An 18,482-nucleotide genomic window follows, 5' to 3' on the forward strand; every position below is an offset into this window, starting at 1 on the left:
AAAATTGAGGAATTTCTCATTTCACAAGGTGCTGAAGTTTTGTACTCTTTAAGAACTACGAATCTAAATATGAACTTCAGTGTTTTGGATTCTAAAGCATCTACTTCAAAAAAACCTTGAATTATAATCTTAAAACAATTTTTTAAAAAATTGAAACAAATATACCTCTTCTGGCATAATTGGTATCCATATCCTTAAAATGCACCATAACAAAGTCTGAAGACTTGAACAAGATACTCTCAAGGATGTCCTCCCGTTTTGGCCCCAGACTGGATTCTGCAGTTTTCCGATGAGCAGCATCAACCACTAAATCACACTGTGGCAAATACAAACACAGGGCACTGCTTTACTGCACAAAAATGTCACATATTTGCAAAAAACTAAGTATTTACAATCTGCTTTAAATCTAGGCATGAACACTAAAAATAATTCAGAGTAAATATTTAAATTTTAATCAAATGTTTGGTTATTCGGTATTAGGAATTTTCACAATAGGGAGGAGTCAAAATGTAAAAAATTACCTTAGGACTGTAGGTTTTAAAAACTCCTTCATATATACCACCATTTTTCACCTGTACTTCACATTTGGATCCCTAGAAAGCAAGAAAAAATGAGAATATAGCTTTCTACCAACATGACAAATGACATTACAGTGATTTTCTTAAACATGTGTTCTTTACATAGGTCCAAATTGTAAAAATACAGCTCAATTTTTAGCCAAATTTCCTCATTCAGCATCTGCCCATTTATAAATACACTGCTGTGCTCTGCAAATTCAAATAGCTGGGTGTGTATAGGCAGTTCTGAAGGGATTTAAGATATTCACTGGAGAATATTTGGTTCTCACAAGACTCTTGACCAGTTAAAACACACAAAGAAGGTTTTGTGCAAACCCCAAATCTGTGCCTGTATGAGTACAAATAAGGATAAAAGCTTATCCTGGCCTCAAGCAGATGTGGGACAGTCTGCCTTACTTCATTTTGCCTTGTCAGGGCTTCCCTTAAAATCTTGGGAGAAAGGTTTCTAATATCTGCACATGGACTCATTTATTTATCCAGAACCTCTCTAAAGACAGGAAATTCAAAATACAACCAGTGCACCTAAGAAATCTGCTCTACCTCTGCAAATGACAGTTAAACCTTTCCAAGCCTAAAATTTCTGTGATCCTTTAAAGCTCAACCTTGGCAAAAAGTGTTTAAAGTTTAATATTCACTCCTTTATATTACAATTAGTGGATTAGTTAACAATGCCCTGTCATATAAGAACCATTCTTCCAAAGATGAAGACTTACAACAACTGATGTGAGTATGTGAACCATTCTCATGTTTGCATAGATGCCATCAAAAGAAATCTGAAAAATAAGAAAGCCATCATGAATATTGAAGGAATTCCAAAAGCCAGAGCACCCAACCCAGGCTTTCATCAGTACACAGAAAAATCTCAGAAACATTGGGTAAAAATCTTACTCAGGCAAGATACATGGAATGTTTATTATTAAATATTAATATTAAACATGCCAGGGGAGATTTTCAGAGGGCCCCTGACTTTTCTCTGACCAGTTAAAGATCTAACACCCTCCCAAACAAGCTAAAAATCCCAGGAGAGCCCCTAATGTCAATCCATTAAGGAAATTCTCTGGCTGGCTGGCTGCAGCTGATATGCACAGATTTGAGGGATGTCAGCAGGGCTTTGTTTTTAAACAAAAAAAGCCCTGCTGGTTTTAAGAACCATCAAGAGAATAAGGTACTTGCAGAGCTGCAGAAGCAAAATTATGTTTTCAGGCCTGCTCAACCTCATCCTTTCATCTCCCAGCCCTGATTACACACATTAACAGGAGCTAAAGCCATCAAATTGTGCAGTGCTAAATTGCCACAAACCCTATTATTAATTTAGTCCAAAGTAACTCAGTGCAAGCACCAGGACCTGCAATCCTGACTGGGAGAGCTGGGCAGGTGTCCCCAGGCTGCTGGAGGACACATTCACCTCAGTGCAGGTGTTTTGTTGCAATACCTGGTATCTCTTTGTGTTTGTAAAACAAGAGGTGCTAAAACAGCTCTTGGGATCTCGCCCTATTCTGAGTTTTTCAGCTGACAACACATCAGCCACTTTCCTGGGCTGAACAGACAAGTTTAGGGACACTCCTGTGCTCAGCACTCAGTAGACAGCACAACTTTTGGGGATGTTTAGTGTTTGCCTATGACCTTTTCCACCAGTTTTCCTCAAAGCTTCTTTAGTTTTCCTCAAGTGTCTTGGTATCTTCAATAAACATTTATGTAAGCAAACTGCAGCCCTTTTAAATCTTCCTGCTTCTGCTCCATTCCCCAAAATTAGGCATCTTTGAAAACCAGGCCAGCAACAAATTGGCAAATATTTGATTAGTGAAGTTCAAAGATTCACTCTTTCAATCAAGATCCATGAATTTAGCTCTGATAAAATGATGTTCTGCAAGTCAAGCCACATCTCTACTCCAGTAATACACAGCCTTGAGAACAACTAAAGCTGCACATTGGAGCTACTGAGAACAATGGTTCAGCAATTTCATAGTAAAGCCAAACAAAGTAGTTCTTTTTATTTCATTAAATGCTGCTTTACTGTCATCTGTTTAAGGGAGAAGCCAATGTTAGAATTTTCAGATAGGAACTAATTCAAAAAGCACTGCCTTAAGTTAAATGTTATTTATATTTACAGCCGTAATTGCAAGAAAATGCAGAATGTTTATATTAATGCAGTCAAAAGTTTAAGTGAAACTTCCCCCCTTCACCCTCCCAGGAGACCTAAATGAATGCGAGATGCTACTCTCTAGAAAATTGTATTTCACTCTAAAATATCCACCCACCATGGTATCCCAAGGAAAAGATGGAGAGAATATTCCAGTATCTGCCATTCTGATAAGTTGTTTCCTCCTACCCTGCACTGGCACAAAGAGGAGAAACCACAAACTCACCGTAGGCTGAGGTGGTCCTTTGCCACTGCTGCGGCCTCTGGAATGAAACACACACATGGGAGATGATTAAAGAGCTGCTGAAACTGCTCTATTTCCTACCAAGCAAGAATTCCAAACCCTGCTTCATTTAGAGTTGAGAATGGGGTCAGGAAAACCAGCATTCCCAGAGAGCAGAGCCTGACAAGGACCTGCTGGGTTTATCTCCAACCTGCTGACCTACCAAGTTACCTGGCATAAATTAAAGGACAAACTGAAGAAAATACTAAGCTTTTAAAATCAGAGAAAGAATAAAAGAACAATCCAAATTCCAAAACTTTATGGCACACAAAGGCAAGATCAGACTCAAGCCCTACACAGCACAGCTTCCTTGAGCCAGGTGGCTCCAAATGTTGTCACTGTGTCAGATTTGGGCCACCCAAACAACTGACCCTGCCACAGGTCACAGAGGAGCCCTGACTGCGAGGCTCTACCTGCAGAGCTCATTTCTAACTGCTCTCACAACCCTGCAAACCCAACAACTCTGTCCATTCCCCCAAAAAATACCAGTTCCTCCTAATGCCAATCTGTCACTGAGTAGCACTCAGGACACCTGGGGATGCTCAGAACACCCTGCACACTGAGAAGGGTCAGTCTGTGCCCTCCACCCCGGGCACCTGAGCCCCAAAGCATCCCTGCAGCTAAAAAAGTCCCCAACAGCTCCAATTCTTCAAATCTACAGGTGTGCCTTAATTCCAAGTTCCTCCCTTGCACCAAGAAGTCCTAGTTTCAAATACTCCTTATAGTGATTTAGATTTGTGTTATGGCTTCAGGAGCACTCACTGGAATGTGAGGCAAAAATAAATCTTCTGTTCTATTAAAAAAAAAACCCTCAATTTTTAAAATAGACTCACCTTACTGACACACAACCATTTCAATAAAGACACCTGAAGAATCATGTCTGGTATTATCTAAACAACACTGAAATCTAAATCCAACTGGATGTCACAGAATCATGGAATGGCTGGGGTTGGAAAGGACCTTAAAGATCCATCCTCATCCCATGGGCAGGGCCACCTTCCTCTAGAACAGGTTGCTCAGAGCTCCTGAACACCTTCATTAGATGCCAACTGCATTCAAATGCTTTTAAGAACACCAAGCTGGGGCTGAATACAACCTACCCCCCAAAATAATAGGCCCTTATAAAAGAGAGCTCACAGGGTAGTCAAAAAATCAAAGGAACTTCTCTCAGTGAACATAAATAACCCTTCAGTAAATTCTGCCGAAATAAGCAAAGCCATCAGAGAGCCATGAAAGGCCTTAATGAGGAAAAAATGAAAAACCACTAAACTATCACCTGACTCATTTCCAACAAGCTTCTGCAACAGAACTGTGGCCTTAGAGCATCACACATGCTGGGGACATTGGCTGACAGCAGAACTGCAGATTTGGGGTGCCCAGCAGGCATTTTCAGGATATTGCAGAGAGCTAATTTCACCAAAAAAAAAAAAAAAGCTCTAATGCAAATAACCTTTATTTAACTACCCATCAGCCTTAACTTTCCATAGGGCTTTCACAATGTCAGGCTTGCTCTGGAGCAAATCTCACCATTTACCAAATCTGACATTTGCTAAATGGCCTCCGAGAGAACCGAAGCCTTGTGAACCTGGAACAGAATTTTTTCATAATATTCAAACCCTCCTCTATCTGGAAGTCATTTCACCAGATGTGGAACCCCCACATAAGAGGCACAGCCCAATTTGATTTGTCCTTCTACTACAATCAAAAATGTGATCACCATGGTCACTCAGAACGTGGCCAAAGTCAAACAATTTTACCAGTTCCATCTGCTGCCCTCATAGGTTTTAGAAGATCCTCCTCTTCCTCCATCAGCTACAGATCAAAAGTGAAAGAGTTTTGTGTCTTTACAAGAGAAACCACTCCCATTTTTAGTCACAAAGTATTCTTAGACCTGAAATAACTGGGTTCCTAGACTGGGCAGAAAGTTTGGAGTATTCCCTCTAAGCATCAACCTGAGCAATCCAGATTTTCCATCTCTTACCAAAATTACTCTTCCTACCCACACTTCTTCAAGAAACAAACTGATTGTGCACATCCACATCAACAAGAAGTCCCAACTTCTACATCAGCCAAGAATTAAAGCAGAAATTCTCTGATATATCAGGTCTCTTTATAGATCTGACCTCTTGTTTTCCAGCTACAACTGATAATCACAAACCATTGGTGAAAAAAAAAAAACCCAACACATTCACAAGATGAGAAAAGAAATATATTTACCAATCCTACCAATGCAACAATTTAGCCAAAACTGTATCTTCTGCTAAAACCAAGGCCATCAACTTGAGTTTCATATTCCAATAGGTGAAGACTCAAGTTCAAAGTATCATCTGACATATCTTTGATGCAACGTATGAAAAAAAAAAACCCTCAGGACCTTTACAAAAGCAGAAGGTAGATGGGTTTTGCCAGATGTTTAACATAATTTGGAACAGGAGAGTAACACAAAGAAATGGAGGTGGGGAAATCTAGGAAGGCTCAGTAGTGACTTAGCACTGTTACCTAAAATTGCATTTTCATTAGGGTAAACATGGCAAAAACGTTTAAAAAAAATTCATTTTGCATTGCAGATATGTGGTTAAAGGTAAACCTGAGTGAAGGCAGGACAGCCTGGCAAATCCAAGCTGGAAACCCTTTGCTTTGGGGTAGCAAAGTTACAAACTCAGGACAAAGTAACATCTGAGCAATTAACCTTAGTGCCAACTCCTTGGGTCCAGCAGTTACACCCCAAGAAGCAAAGTCTCCATCAGGGCCCAAAACCTGCACTAGTAATGTTGTTGTTTTTTTTTTTCCCAGCAGCAACTTGCACATTTTTTTTCTATTTTTATGAGCATTTCCTCAGCATCCCTCACCTCCCTCCTTAATGTTTACATGCCAAGTAGAGTGTTTGTATAAGCAAAACAAGGTCACGCATTTGTATTTTCCCAGTTAATGCAAGGGAAACAAAGTCATTCCTGGATGGGAAAGAAAGTCTCCAGTTTTCTTTCCAGCAGCATCTTCACTTTGAAACTAAGAAATAAATGCAGCCACACTGCAATTAAAGTCTGAAGCAGAAATGTAGCTACAAAGACTTGAATTTAAAGTGTGAATGGATGTTTCTGGAGCACTGACTGACATTGCTGCAGCTTGGAAAACAAATTTACAGGGTACTGTAAAGAACTTTAGTGCAGAGAGCTGGGAAAGCTTTTCTTCTAAGGGAGAAATCTGAAGTGCAAGGTTTTATTTCAGTGCAGTGTTTGGCTCTATAAAGTCAAATGAATCGAAGATGTCAAACGAAGATTATGCAAGAAGTCCTGCAGCTTTATTTTCTGTAGTTTTTCCCCCCCAGTATTGACATCAATAATGTCAATTCCCGTCTCCACACAGGGTGACAGCTTCTACAGCATGTGAATATGTAAAAAACCTGACTCAGGTCTGGCCCAGTGCACACCTGGAACCTGCTGATGGGCTTAGTCATTGAAGAACCTTCACAGACATCGCCATGAATCAGTTGTTAAATTAAAAGTTACTCAAAACCAGGGATGTAACACCACCCTAAAGTGCACTCACAGTGATAAGGCAAGAGGCCTGCAGGTTAAGCAGTCAATTCTGCTCAGCTGTTTAGCACAGTTGCACTAAAACCCACACAAAGATGTCAGAAGCAACTCGAAAACCTCTGACTGGCACGTGTGAGCAGACCTTCAGAACAGTCACTGCCCTTAAATTCCAGCACCTTGGCACCCAACATTCCCCTTCCCTTCCCTCTGGACAGGATGGTCACCATGCTCTCAAGAAAGGGATGTCAAGGAAAAAGGAAAATAAATGGAGGCAAGAAGTTTGGGTCGTTTTCTTTGGAGACTGAACCATGGGGTGGTTTCAGTTTTAGCTTTTTGATGGGAAAAAGCCATTTTTAAAGGACAGTAACTCCGTGTATTCTTACAGGATTCCCCAAGCCTAGTTAGGGAAGCAAGTTACCAAAATGAAAAATCCCTTCTGCCACAATTGTAACAAGACAAGAAACATCCAAAACCTGACCCTGAGGTGTTTTACCTTCAAATAAAATAACAATGGGAAAAATGAACAAAAAAAGGATGGAGATAGAGGAAGGCTGGGATAGATGCAACTTGCAGCCAGAGGACAGCTAACCCTCCTGTGCTTGCATAACAGCAAAACTCCACTCAAATACAGAAAGTGGATGTTAGATAATGTTCTGATAACACAGGGAGCAAGTTTGTGAACCAAGTCTACATTTTCCCTAATTACAGCTTGCTGTGCTATTGGCATCTCCCCTGCAGCCCAAGCCCATCTGCCATAGCACACATTAAACAAACACAGCACTTCACTAGGGGCCTCTTTATGATAAAGGTATTAATCCTTCTTTTTTATCTCAAACACCTTCAAGGATGCCTTCATTTCTGATTCTTCCCTTTGTCTAAAAGCAATTAATAGGATGGTAAAAAAACCACTGGTTGTTCACAGGGGATTTCACCATTTCTGATCTGAAAGACAGATGTGCAGCAGTATGAACCCATGGAGACAAGGCAGTGAGCAGAGCTGACCCTTCCCTCATGATCAGGGGTAGAAGGACAAGTGCTCAGCCCAATTCTTCCAGTAACAAACCCACAGCAGAAAAGGAGGTCCAGGACAGTTAATTATCAATGAGTTTTCTGCCCAAACTAAGCTTTCAAGAGCAACTTAGCCATGAAAAGTAACAATTTTTTTTTTGGCATGGAATGTTGGTGCTGCAGGGAAACGAGCTGCTGGGCAGAAAGCTTGACATACACTGGAGATGTTCAAGTTTTTATGAAAGAATGTAATGCATCAAATTGATACCAAGAGGCAGGCCACCTAAATTTTCATTTTTCTGAGCAGAAAAACCACTCAGCTTTTCATTCACATGGCCAGATTTACAGCATGAACCATCTCTGAATTTGCACTCCCCAAAAGTCCAAGGACAGCTATAAGGGAAGTCCTCTGAAGGTGTTCCACGGGGCTCCAGCAGGCCTGGACTGTGATTTTACAGTCCCTCCATTCAGAAATAACTTGAAAAATTAAGAAACAAAGAGCATGAACACCTTTGAGGGAACACCTCAGTGTTCAGCAGCCCCATCAGAACTCCCTAAGGAGTTCTGAAGTGCAATTTATCCAATAGAACCAGAAAGGCAACACTGGTAGGAGAAATCCAGTGGCTTTCATCATAAACTTGGGAAAGAACTTGAAACTCACATGCCCAAATCTAAGTGCTTGCCATCAGGCTGAATTTAAAAAAATAAGCTGGAGGTTTTGTTGCCCTTCACGTTAACCTCTACAGTGCCACTGTGTGTTGGCAGGGACAGGGCCCAGTAAACATCACGTCCCACCTAATGCCATATGTAAAAACTATTAAATCGGTGCTCTGAGCTGCTGAGGTATTGTTGTTGTTATTTATTTTGTCCTTTTCAACCCTTCCAAAGCTCTTCCGCTTCCAGTTCCACTGGCTGGGAACAAAGTAAAACCCTATTTCCAGTGATGTCCAACAATGGGGCCACTGTAAATTCTGTTTTATTGCCAGTGCACAAAACCGAGTGGGAATAAACGTCCAGCTGAAGAGGAAGATGAATAAAACTCGAAATGAAACTGCTCTGAGTGACTGTGACCTTCAGAACTGTTAACGTCCTGCTCTGATCGTTTGTTATGACCCCCGCAGCCCCGGAAAAATGCACAGCACTATAGAGTTTATTATTTGAGGGAAAGAAAGGGGGAAAACGCGAGTGGATTTGCGTGGCTAATGATCTGAGAGCAGGAGCGGGATCAATCTTCCAGAGGCAGCGAGCGTGGGGCGGGGGGGGGGAGGCGAGGAGCGGGCTCAGCCTCTGCAAGATTCCTGCCCCAAAAATCTGGGAGAAAGCGAGGCCGCGCTTGGAGCCACCATCCAGCGGCGCGGCGCGGCCCGCCTTCCCGCGAGAATTTTATTGCGATTTCCATTATTTAAAAAAAAAAAAAAAAAAAAAAATCCAAACAAAAACACTAAAAAAAAAAATTATTACAAATAATAACGATCCCTAAATATTAAAATAAATTTTAAAATCCCCCCCCCCCCCACCACCTCTCTCCCCGCGGGTGAGCCGAGGGCGCTGCGCCGCCATCGCGGGGCCGGATCGCCGCCCCCTTCCCCGCCCGGGCCGCCCCCCGGCCCCGCCGCCATCGCTCGCGGCCCTTCCCGCGCCGGCCCCGACACGTGCGGCCCGCGCCCCCCGCTCCCCCCGCTCCCTCCTCAGCAGGCGGGTCACGTCGGCCCGGGGGAAGCGGCGCCCCCCGCCCCGGGCCCCGCGGGGGGCCGAAATGGAGCCTCGGCGCCGTGCCCTCCCCGCGCCTGAAGGGCACCGGCCGCGGCCCGGCCTCGCCCCGGCACTGCGGAACCCCCTCGGCGGGGCCGCGAGCGCCGCGCCCGCCGCCATCGCGGCCCCCGCCCCGGCCCCGCCATGCTGCGGGCCCCGCGCCCCCCCCTCCCCGGCCGCCGCCGCCCATGGAGGCCGGTGCGGGGCGAGGGCGGGGGGGGGGAGGGGGGCGGCGGGGGCGGGCGAGCGGCGCCCGCGCCGGGCCCGGGGCCGGAGCCGGGGCCGGTCCCGTGGCACTGCGCACCCACCTGCCCATGTTCTGCCTCCCCGCGGCTGACGGGAGGCCGGGGCCGCCGCCGCCGGGGGGCTTGCGGTTGTTGCCGGCGGGCTGCGCCGCCGCCGCCGCTTGCTTGAGGGACATGGCGAGGAGGGAGGGAGAGCGCCGGGGGTCGCGCCGGGCTGGGTGCGCTCGGCCGGTCCGCGCTGCGCTGGCGGGGCCGGGGCGCCGCTGGCTCGGCCGGTTGCTCCCAAACAGTGCGAGCGGGGCGGAGGGAGCGGAGCGCGGCGCGGAGGGATCCGCGGGGGGGGGGGGGGGGAGTGAGGGGGGGGGGCGGGCGGCGGCCGGGCCGCGCCGCGGGGCGAGGGCAGCGGCGGGGCCGGGGGGCGCGGCGGCCACACCCGCGGGCTCGGGGCACCCCCGCGGGGCCGGCGGGGGGCGGCGGGGCTGCGGCGGCGGGCGCGGGGCGGGCGGCAGCGCGGACTCTTTACGGGAAGTCGGAGGGCGCGGCGGCGGTGCTGCGGCGGGTGAAGGGGCGGGGAGGGAGGGGGGGGGGGACACGTGAGGCGGCGGCGGCGCGGGACGGCGGCAGCGCCCGCCCGGCCCGGCCGTGAGGCCCCGGCAGGGTCGGGAGAGTCCCCGAGCCTTCTCAGCCCCCTCCGCGCCCGCCGGTGACACCGGGCGGGTCGGTCCCGCACGGCTCCCGCGGGCCGCGCTCCCCGCGCTGCGGGCCCGCAGGCCGCGGCCTGGTGGGGCCCGGCCGCGCTCGCCCCTCCCCGGGCCCCTGCGAGCGGCGGTGGGAGGGCGGCGGGCTCGGCCCGCAGCGCATCGTTCAAAAGAAACCAAGCGTCGAGAGACAACGAAATGGAGGAAAAATGGCCGAGCCCCGGCCGGCTGCGAAAGGCCGGTGGAGGACGCCAGGCCCCGCCGAGCTGCGGAGCGGCTGCTGCCCCGATCCGCAGAGAGCCCGAGCCATCGCTGCCAAGCACATCCCTGCTCCTGGGGGAAAGCAAGATGGGGCCGGAGGATGGCTGCTTTCCCCGCAGTGCCCCTCCATCTTACAGATTTCGGAGCAGTCAGGGCTTCCCCTCGTAGTAAAGGAATTTAAATTTGCATTGCGCTGATGGGTAAAATATTTAAGCTCCAGATGCCGGTTCTCCCCTCACTCCGTGTTACCTGTCCACCATCAGCAGGCTCCCTGCAGAAATCCTGGGTGCAGTGGTTGTGTGTGGAACCTGCTTGGTGCAGAGTGGGAATTTCACCAAACCAAAACCCGTACACAAAAATCAAGCCTGGTCTGTCCTATTAAAAAAAAAAATGCACATACTGGATTAGTAAGAGCAGATGCAACTTGAAAACCAAGAGCTAAATTGATTTATAGCCATGGTTACTCGAAATGCTCAGAGTTTAATCTATTCATAGAAATGCTCTAGAAATCCCACAGGATTCCAATGGAATAAAAAGGAGCAGTGCTCTTAAGCAGGCATTATTTATACACCTTGCTCCTAAAGCAACAGCTTTCCCATGCGCTTGGAAGAGTTGTGGGTGGCAGCACACAATGCTAAAAAGATGAAATATTGAACAGCTTTCTTAAATTACCATTTTCCTTACATTTTACCTTTTAAACTGATTGTTTTGTTTTACCTCACAGGCCCAAGTAACCTTGTGGTTAGCACTTTCTGAGCTAGATGACAGACCCTACCCAAAATGGGCTCAGCATGAAGAATTTTCCCATGGAAAATACTCTTAACAGAGACAGTGATTTAAAGAAGTTTCATTTTTTAATCCTTTTAGTGAACTCATGAGATGCTTCACTATTTCACAGCCATGGAACTCAGTGAGAAGGACACTGAGGAGTTTCTGTGGAAGACATCAGCACCTGCACAGCCAAAGGTTACCACTGGCACCAATTTTGGGAGCATTTACTGTAAGAGCAGGAATCTGGTTCGCTGTATGTGATGGGATAAATAAATCCCTAAAAGCAGCTAAGAAAAACCCTTTATATATATATTTGTGTAAAACCCACTAGCATGAAAAAGCAATATAAGACAATATATAAGAATATAGTAAGTAGTAATAATAACAATAATAATAGTTGTAGTAGTATATAGATGTATATAAAAATATAAGAAATATTTAGGGCCCAAAAGAGGCTATGAAGATGTTGAAGGGTCTGTGCAGGGCCAGAACTGGACTGGATGATCCATATGGGTCCTTTCCAACTCAGGATATTCCATGAGTCTGTGAACCAATCTCTTTAGGGTGTTCTTTATAAGTTCTACAGCTTTGAGTTAGTCCTGAACCTTGAGCAACTTTGAAAAGGAAGTTGTTAATAAAAAGCACAAGGAAGTCTGATAAGAGAGTGAGTAGAACTCATCCAGGTCACTTAACGTGGGGTTTTTAGAGGATATCACTTCAATGCTTTTCCAGCCTGGAATGTTCACAGCTCACAGCAGTTAGTGACTATTTCTGTGGCTGAAGGTTAAGGACCACAAAAGCACCTGCAGCAGTTTGAAGGGGCTGTGAGGCAAAAATGGAGCCCTTGAATGTAAAAAAAAAAAAAAAACAAACCCAGAACCAAGTTCCACAGGCAGAGACAGTTTCTAAGACATGATATGAGCACACTAAAGTACATTTTAGGGTGACATTACGTGCTCAGAAAGCAGGGTATGAATAGGCTGGTGTTCACATCCTCAGTAATGACTCAAGAGCAGTTGCAGTTTTACTTGTTTTCCCCTTCAATGTATTCTTTGTTTTCTTAAGCTCTGTTTGGCTTTCGTTGTGCCCTCCCTTTTTTCTTTGTTGAGCATCTTTATAAAAAAAAAAAGCAGGTTAAAAGTAAATATAGAAGTGATCATTTAAAATAGCTCAGCAATTACCACCAGAGAAGCTGCAGGGTGGTTTCCAGTGGCAGCCACCTTTTCCAGGGACGCTGCTCTTCCTGTGTCTGCTGTGACCTCCCCAAATTCCCAGTATAATGGGATTCTACTGCTGTTAGGGCACATCATTCCCTTTACTTCTTCCTGAATATGTTTTTCTTCATAGCCCACTATTCCCAATATTTATTATTTTATGGCTTGGTTTTATCAATTTCTCAGCCTTTTTTTTTTTTTTTTTTCTCTTCCCCACCATTTATATCTGACGTTTTGGATGTCAATGATGTGACAAAGAGCAGCCAACAGTGGATGTGGTGGTTTAGCTGGAGAAAAATTCAGGATTCAATCAAGAAAGAAAGGAAACAATTCCTAATGGAGAATCATGTTCCCTTTTGCCTCTCCTGTCCACGATCCAGGTTAGAGCTGCTCCTTTCCAGGACTGCTATTTCCCTCCAGATGTGTGACTACGTGTGCAGGCTGTATTTGCATGTGGAGATGAATGAGGCTGATAATAGCAGCACTTAGCAGGAAGTGCCGTGTGATGTAACATTTCCTTGATCTAACCTGCTGTTCGTCTTGTGCTCCCTTCCCTGAGCTACCCAGGGTGATCCTCAACAGCGTCCAGCAAGACAAAACACGCCTGGGTACCCAGGGAAAGCAGCACAGGCACAGGGGTTTGCTTTAAGCAAAACCAGCTGCTGGAGAAGCTCAGAGAACTGGGCTTTTTCACACACGTGTTTTCTCTTCCCTGAAGATTTCAGTTCTTCAGTGCCATTATCTCCACCCCTCCTCTCAGAGGGTAGAGCTTTGTGGACAGTGCTGTGAGCACAGGGATCTCCAAACACTTGGAAGGATATTAAGAGAGCAAATCAGGTGCTGACACACAGGCAGCGCTTCCCAGAGAGATACGATGTAGCTCGTCAGCAAAGCTGCCCTCAGTTCCGACTGAGGACACACCCCTGGCCAGACCAGAATTGGTACCACAGCAAAACCAAACCCCAAATTCCAAACCAGCCACGTGGGACAGCTGCTGCCACCTCTGCCTTTCCCCCACACCCTGATCTTCCCATTGCTTCCAGCTCCCAAATTCCCAGCTCAGCTCCGAGCAGAGACCAGCTCCCATCAGGTGCAGTTTTTGATCTGCACTTGCAGTTTTATTGCCATTTCTTCCCAATTCTCAGCGCTGCAGCTCGGTGCAGCCAGGGCATGGCTGATGGATGTCCCTGCTGGGCCATGCATCCAGCTGCTTCTCCTGCAACCAACAGGAGATGAAGGGAAATGCTGATGTCCACGGAGCTCTGGAGGGAAGCACGGAAGTGCCAGAGCTTGTGCACCCATTAGCAACCCTTGAATGACCCTTGCTCTCAATTTCCACAGGTCTTGGACACAACAAGGGCATTTCCTTCCTCAGCCAGCAAAGCTCCAGGATCCATCTGATGATGCCATGGCTCTGCAGCGATTCTTGGGACAGAGCTGCAAACTGGGAGAGACACCAACCCTGCCCAGCAAAGCACCAGGAAATCGCCAACCAGGCGCTTTTTGCCTTTAGATTTCACATATTTAGAAAGAGGAGGGGGGAACCCAGCCTGGCTCCTGCTAAGCAGCAGCAGCAGCACACAAAGCGATCGTTATGCCAAGATTTAGCTGTTAAATCCCTCAAGATCTGGTGCTCACAGAGCATAAACAACCTTTGCCTCCCAGCCTGGCCGAGCTGTACCTCCAGGTTTCCCAGCACAGCCACACAGACCCTCCCATAGCCATCCCCTCCCCAGCCCTTTGCTGAGGCTGCCGTGCCAACAAGAAAGCCAGTTGCCATGGCATTTTTTCCCCCTACAGACAGATGTCCATTAAAAACCAAGTCAGCCTCAGGTTTGCTTCACAGAGCAGCTTTCAGTTGTTATTACCAGCCTGCAAGGAATTTCCACGGTAGCCCTTCACCTCACATGTTTCAATGTACTTCAGGATTAATCCCTGAGGATTAGAAGGAAACTACTACAGAGCAGGCACAGGTATGTTCAAAGGACAAATTTAGGATTATGATTGTGGTTTATGTTTTTGGCAGATGACAACCACATGACTGTGTTTGAAAAGGGTTGAATTTGTTACCTCTGGTGCTCTTTCCCCTGTTCACTGTGCTAAAATCATCAGGCAAATTGGAAGTGAGACATGAAACTTTCCCCTCCTCTGGGATGTCTCACCTGGGGCTCAGATCTGGGATTTTGGCTTTAGGAGGAACCTGCCTGTCCTGGACATGGGCATCAAGTGAGGCTCCATCCATGGAGAAGGGAAAGCCCAGGCAGTTTCTGAGCAGGGCCAAGCACTTCCAGCAACCACATGGCTCAAGGAGCAATGTCTTCTTCCTTGGCCACATTTTTATTGAAGAATGGAAAAAGGGATGAATGGATCCCATACTCGCCCTCAGCCCATCCTGGGGGCCAAGGGCCTGTTGGAAGTGTCCCTTGGGAAAAACAGAGGAGCTTTCTACTGCAGTGCTGGCAGCACATCCCCAGCATCTCTGCAGGGATGGGTTTGAAGGGAACAGTCAGGTATTTTTATTTGGACTCCAACAGCGCTGAATGTGTGAGAATTAGACACTGAAATTTAACTGTACAGTGGAAGTAGTTTTCCTTACTTAGCACTGCAGTGCTAGAAATCCTTGGTGATGTCCAGGGAGGGATCTCCTCTCTCACATCTGGCTCTGAACTTGGCAGGGCTTCCACAGCATTCCTTGTTTAAGCTGTGGCACCTGGGAAACCTCAGCCTTCAGAGATTTTGGAGCCACCATTGCAGCTCAGAGTCCTGCATCCAGGCTGGCTCACAGGGCGGTTTCCACTGGAGCCTGGATCTTTGAGGGAGCCAAGTGCCACAATTCCAGCTGCAGGAACAACAGCTCCTCGTGGCTCTGGGGAGCAGCAGGGTCTGAGCACACCCCAGCTGCAAAGGGAGCCTTCCCTTCCAGGCTCTCAGTCACTTCCCAAGGCGACACTTTTGGATTTCTCCTCTCGGTTACAGCAAGAACAGCTGCAAATATGATCAAAAATATCTAATCCTCTTAACTGCTTCTGCAGTTTGACTCGATCACTGCAGAGGAAAATGCTGTGATTGCAGAGTGCTGCCTGCATTCCCACGTAAGCCTCAGCTTTTACACCATTGATCATTCCTCCACATTGATTTTTTGGAAGGAGGAGAAGGTTTGGCATCTTGTGATGAAACTGAGGGGGTTTTTCAGGAAGGGTTGGAGGCCAGGAGCTCCCAGATCCCAGGGCAGCACTTGGCTCTTGGTGCTCCTTCACTGAACAAGCAGAATCCAGCTGGGATTTCTTCTTCACCAGAAAACCAGAGCATGTCTGAAAGCTGCCAAGGAGGATTGCTTGGGAAAAGTCCTCTTTGCTCCTTGTGCAAGCCCTGCACTTGCAGAAGGAAACTCTTGGCACAGCTGTGCTTGGACAAGACCATCCAGCTTCCCCTCCAGCTGCAGCAGCATCCCTGTGTCCTGTGGATAACTGTGGATAACTCCAGCTCGCCCATCTCGCTTGGCCACATCTCCACATCTCCCACTCAGCTCTTCCAGCCCTCACAGGTTTTCCAACTGGGACTCCACACAGACCATGGATTCCAGCCAACAGCACCAGGAGTTTCTCCAGCCTAAGTTAATTCTGTTGGGCTAAGATTCCTAGTAGGGCAGAGGAATTGTTCTGGGAGATCTAGTCCTGGTGTGGATGCTAAAAGGATTTATTGTGGGTTTGGTTTAGCTTTACAGAACTCTGACACACAGATCATGAAGCTGCTTTGGAGCCTCATTCACACCTGTAAGTGGAGATCTCCCAGCACCCCAAAGAGGAGCCTTTCCCAAGAGGAAATCCAGAGGGTTTCCTTCACCTGCTTAACCCCCTCTGCTGTACATGGCAAGAGGCTCTTCTTCCCCAAAGAATGTCCCACATCAGTGGAGACTGATAAATATCACAAATAACATAAAACGTGGGACGAGGAGACTGGGAGGCAGAGGCCTGTAAATTATTGTCAAAAGGATCATCTTTCCATCCCACACTGCCATTGTCCTCCAAGGCCATTGCCACCACATAAGGACACAGAAAACAGGCAAAGAAACCAGCTCATTGCAGTCTGTCCCCAGGAAAAATCAGCACAACCAGGATCTCAGGCTGGGAATAAAGCATGTGCTTAACACAGCTCATTCTCACCCACTACCCTCGAGCCCACAAACCCAGAGAACCTCTCTAATCACCAAATCAGCACATTACTGAACCTGCAAAGACCAAAATCTCAGTTTCCTGGTGAGCTCAGAGCTCAGCTCCCAGCAGCAGCAGCAAAGCTCAGGAAACCCTCCCCAAAGAGCCCCCACCTACCCCAGCTCCAGCTCGGCAGCAACCCCCCAGGTGCAGCAGCTTTGGAGGAGCTGTTGGCCCTGAAGAAGGTTCAACAGGGCCCAATTTCCTGGTGGGGAAGTAAACATTGTTCTCCCGGAGGTGTTTGATGTTTTTAACCAGCTTGGCATGGAAGGAGTTTGACTCTCCAGCTCCCTGGGAGAAGGTGGAAGGAAACCATGTGAGTGTGTTGAGGTTTGTTGTCTAACTCAATTAACCAATTACTTCCAGGTCAAGAAGGGGCAAAGCTATAACTGCTCTTGCTGCTATAAATAATGTTTGCTCAGGGGTGGTGCAGGGGCAGGAAGCTGTAGGTGTGGGGCTTTTGCTTGGAATGAAAGCAAATATCTCTGATTGCTTCCTGCTCCCAGCAAACCTGTCCCTGTTTTACTGTTGCTCCTTGGATTCTGGGGTGAACCCAAGCACAAATCTTGCCTTGGGAAATGTGTGCAGGAATTCAGGCTGGGGGAGGATACACAAATATCCCCCCTGTGTTGCAAAACACGTCCCAAATGCTGCTGGCTGTCCTGGTGTGGGATCTCCTTTGGAGCAGCTGGATGAGTTTACCTTTAAAACACAGTTATTAGACCAAAATGCCCATTTATGTAAAAAAAAAAAAAAAAAAAGGTGGGGGGAGGAGGTTTTGGGGAAATGGATGTGAATTTCTCAGAGCTCAAGGGAAAACAGACAAGTCAGTTGGTGCAGATCAAGGCAGGAATTTTCCAGTGGGCCTTAGGGAATTTGGCTTCAGGGGAAAGGTAAAGGGTGTGGGACAGCAGAGCAGCCCCTTGGAGGGCATGGCCATGGGGGGCTGCAGCTCAGACAGATGGACACCTGTGGATCTTTGCCTCAAGGGCACCCTGTGTCCACTCTGCTCACAGCACCGTACAAGGTTTTCCTTGGGCACAAGCCAGAGATGCCACCTCACCCAGGACTTTGGCTCCTCTACAGAATGGTGACATGGAGGGGATTAATTGGTATTAAGGGACAGGTTCTTCCCAAGAGACAAAAAATGAGCGAGACCCCAGAACCAGAAACAGCAATGTCAGGTGTGTCACCCCAAACTGCCAACCCAGCTTTGCCATGGCTCAGGTGGAACATTCCTGTCATGGAGCAGTGACAGTCCAGCCCTGGGCCCCAGCTCACCCCCAGCTGCCCAAAACTTCCCTCCCAAGCAGGGGAGCAGAGCCCTCTGTCCCTGCCTCCCCCCTGAGCCCGTGGAGCCGCCTCTCCCTGCGCTCACTCGGGAGCAGCTGCTGGAGTGAATCATCGCAGCATCCTCCAGGCTCTGCCAAGCTCCGTGCGGCTCCTGGCTGGGACCCCGCTCCAGCTGGGCTTCTCCCCGGCCCCTGCAATGCCACAGCCTCTGCTGCAGCCCCTGCCCACCTCCTCTCCTGGCAGCTGGGTGCTGTGCTGGCCCCACACACAGCAGAGGAGGCTCCCGGTCACCATCCTGCCCCTGCTCACAGAATCACTTTGGTGTCCTGCTCCCTCCCTGCCACGAGGTGAAGCAGGGACATTTTCCTGAGGGAGCAGCAGGATCCAGTGAAGTTCCAGCATGTGCTGGCCACCAGCAGTGCTTTGAGGAGAGCAGGTCCCTCATTTCTTGCTCCTGCAGGAACATCTCTCTGTTATTCCACAGAGCCCACGTGG

General features: G+C 47.8%; 1 protein-coding gene and 1 long non-coding RNA gene across 14 annotated transcripts in view; one reads left to right on the forward strand and one right to left on the reverse strand.

Moving 5' to 3' along the window:
• ATXN2 (ataxin 2) overlaps window positions 1–9,826 on the reverse strand; it is a 49,429-nt gene extending 39,603 nt beyond the window's left edge. For 7 of the 13 annotated variants that reach the window (XM_053993415.1, XM_053993417.1, XM_053993413.1 and 4 more), the window contains exons 1-5: window positions 9,603–9,825; window positions 2,945–2,981; window positions 1,292–1,351; window positions 522–593; window positions 166–316 (exon numbers count right to left, since the gene is read on the reverse strand). In XM_053993415.1, coding sequence (XP_053849390.1) covers window positions 166–316; window positions 522–593; window positions 1,292–1,351; window positions 2,945–2,981; window positions 9,603–9,715 — 433 coding nt within the window. In that variant the 5' untranslated portion in view covers window positions 9,716–9,825. Of the gene's footprint in view, window positions 1–165; window positions 317–521; window positions 594–1,291; window positions 1,352–2,944; window positions 2,982–9,602 lie in introns of all 13 variants that reach the window. The other 6 variants (XM_053993409.1, XM_053993414.1, XM_053993407.1 and 3 more) reach the window with 2 other exon arrangements.
• A 2,888-nt stretch (window positions 9,827–12,714) lies between these two features.
• Window positions 12,715–14,315, forward strand: LOC128816538 (uncharacterized). Its single transcript, XR_008439931.1, has 2 exons — window positions 12,715–12,863; window positions 13,825–14,315. It is a non-coding gene; the product is annotated as an uncharacterized LOC128816538 (long non-coding RNA).
• The last annotated feature ends 4,167 nt before the right edge of the window (window positions 14,316–18,482 follow it).

This window comes from Vidua macroura, chromosome 18 (assembly GCF_024509145.1).
Source record: "Vidua macroura isolate BioBank_ID:100142 chromosome 18, ASM2450914v1, whole genome shotgun sequence".
Lineage (NCBI taxonomy): Eukaryota > Metazoa > Chordata > Aves > Passeriformes > Viduidae > Vidua > Vidua macroura.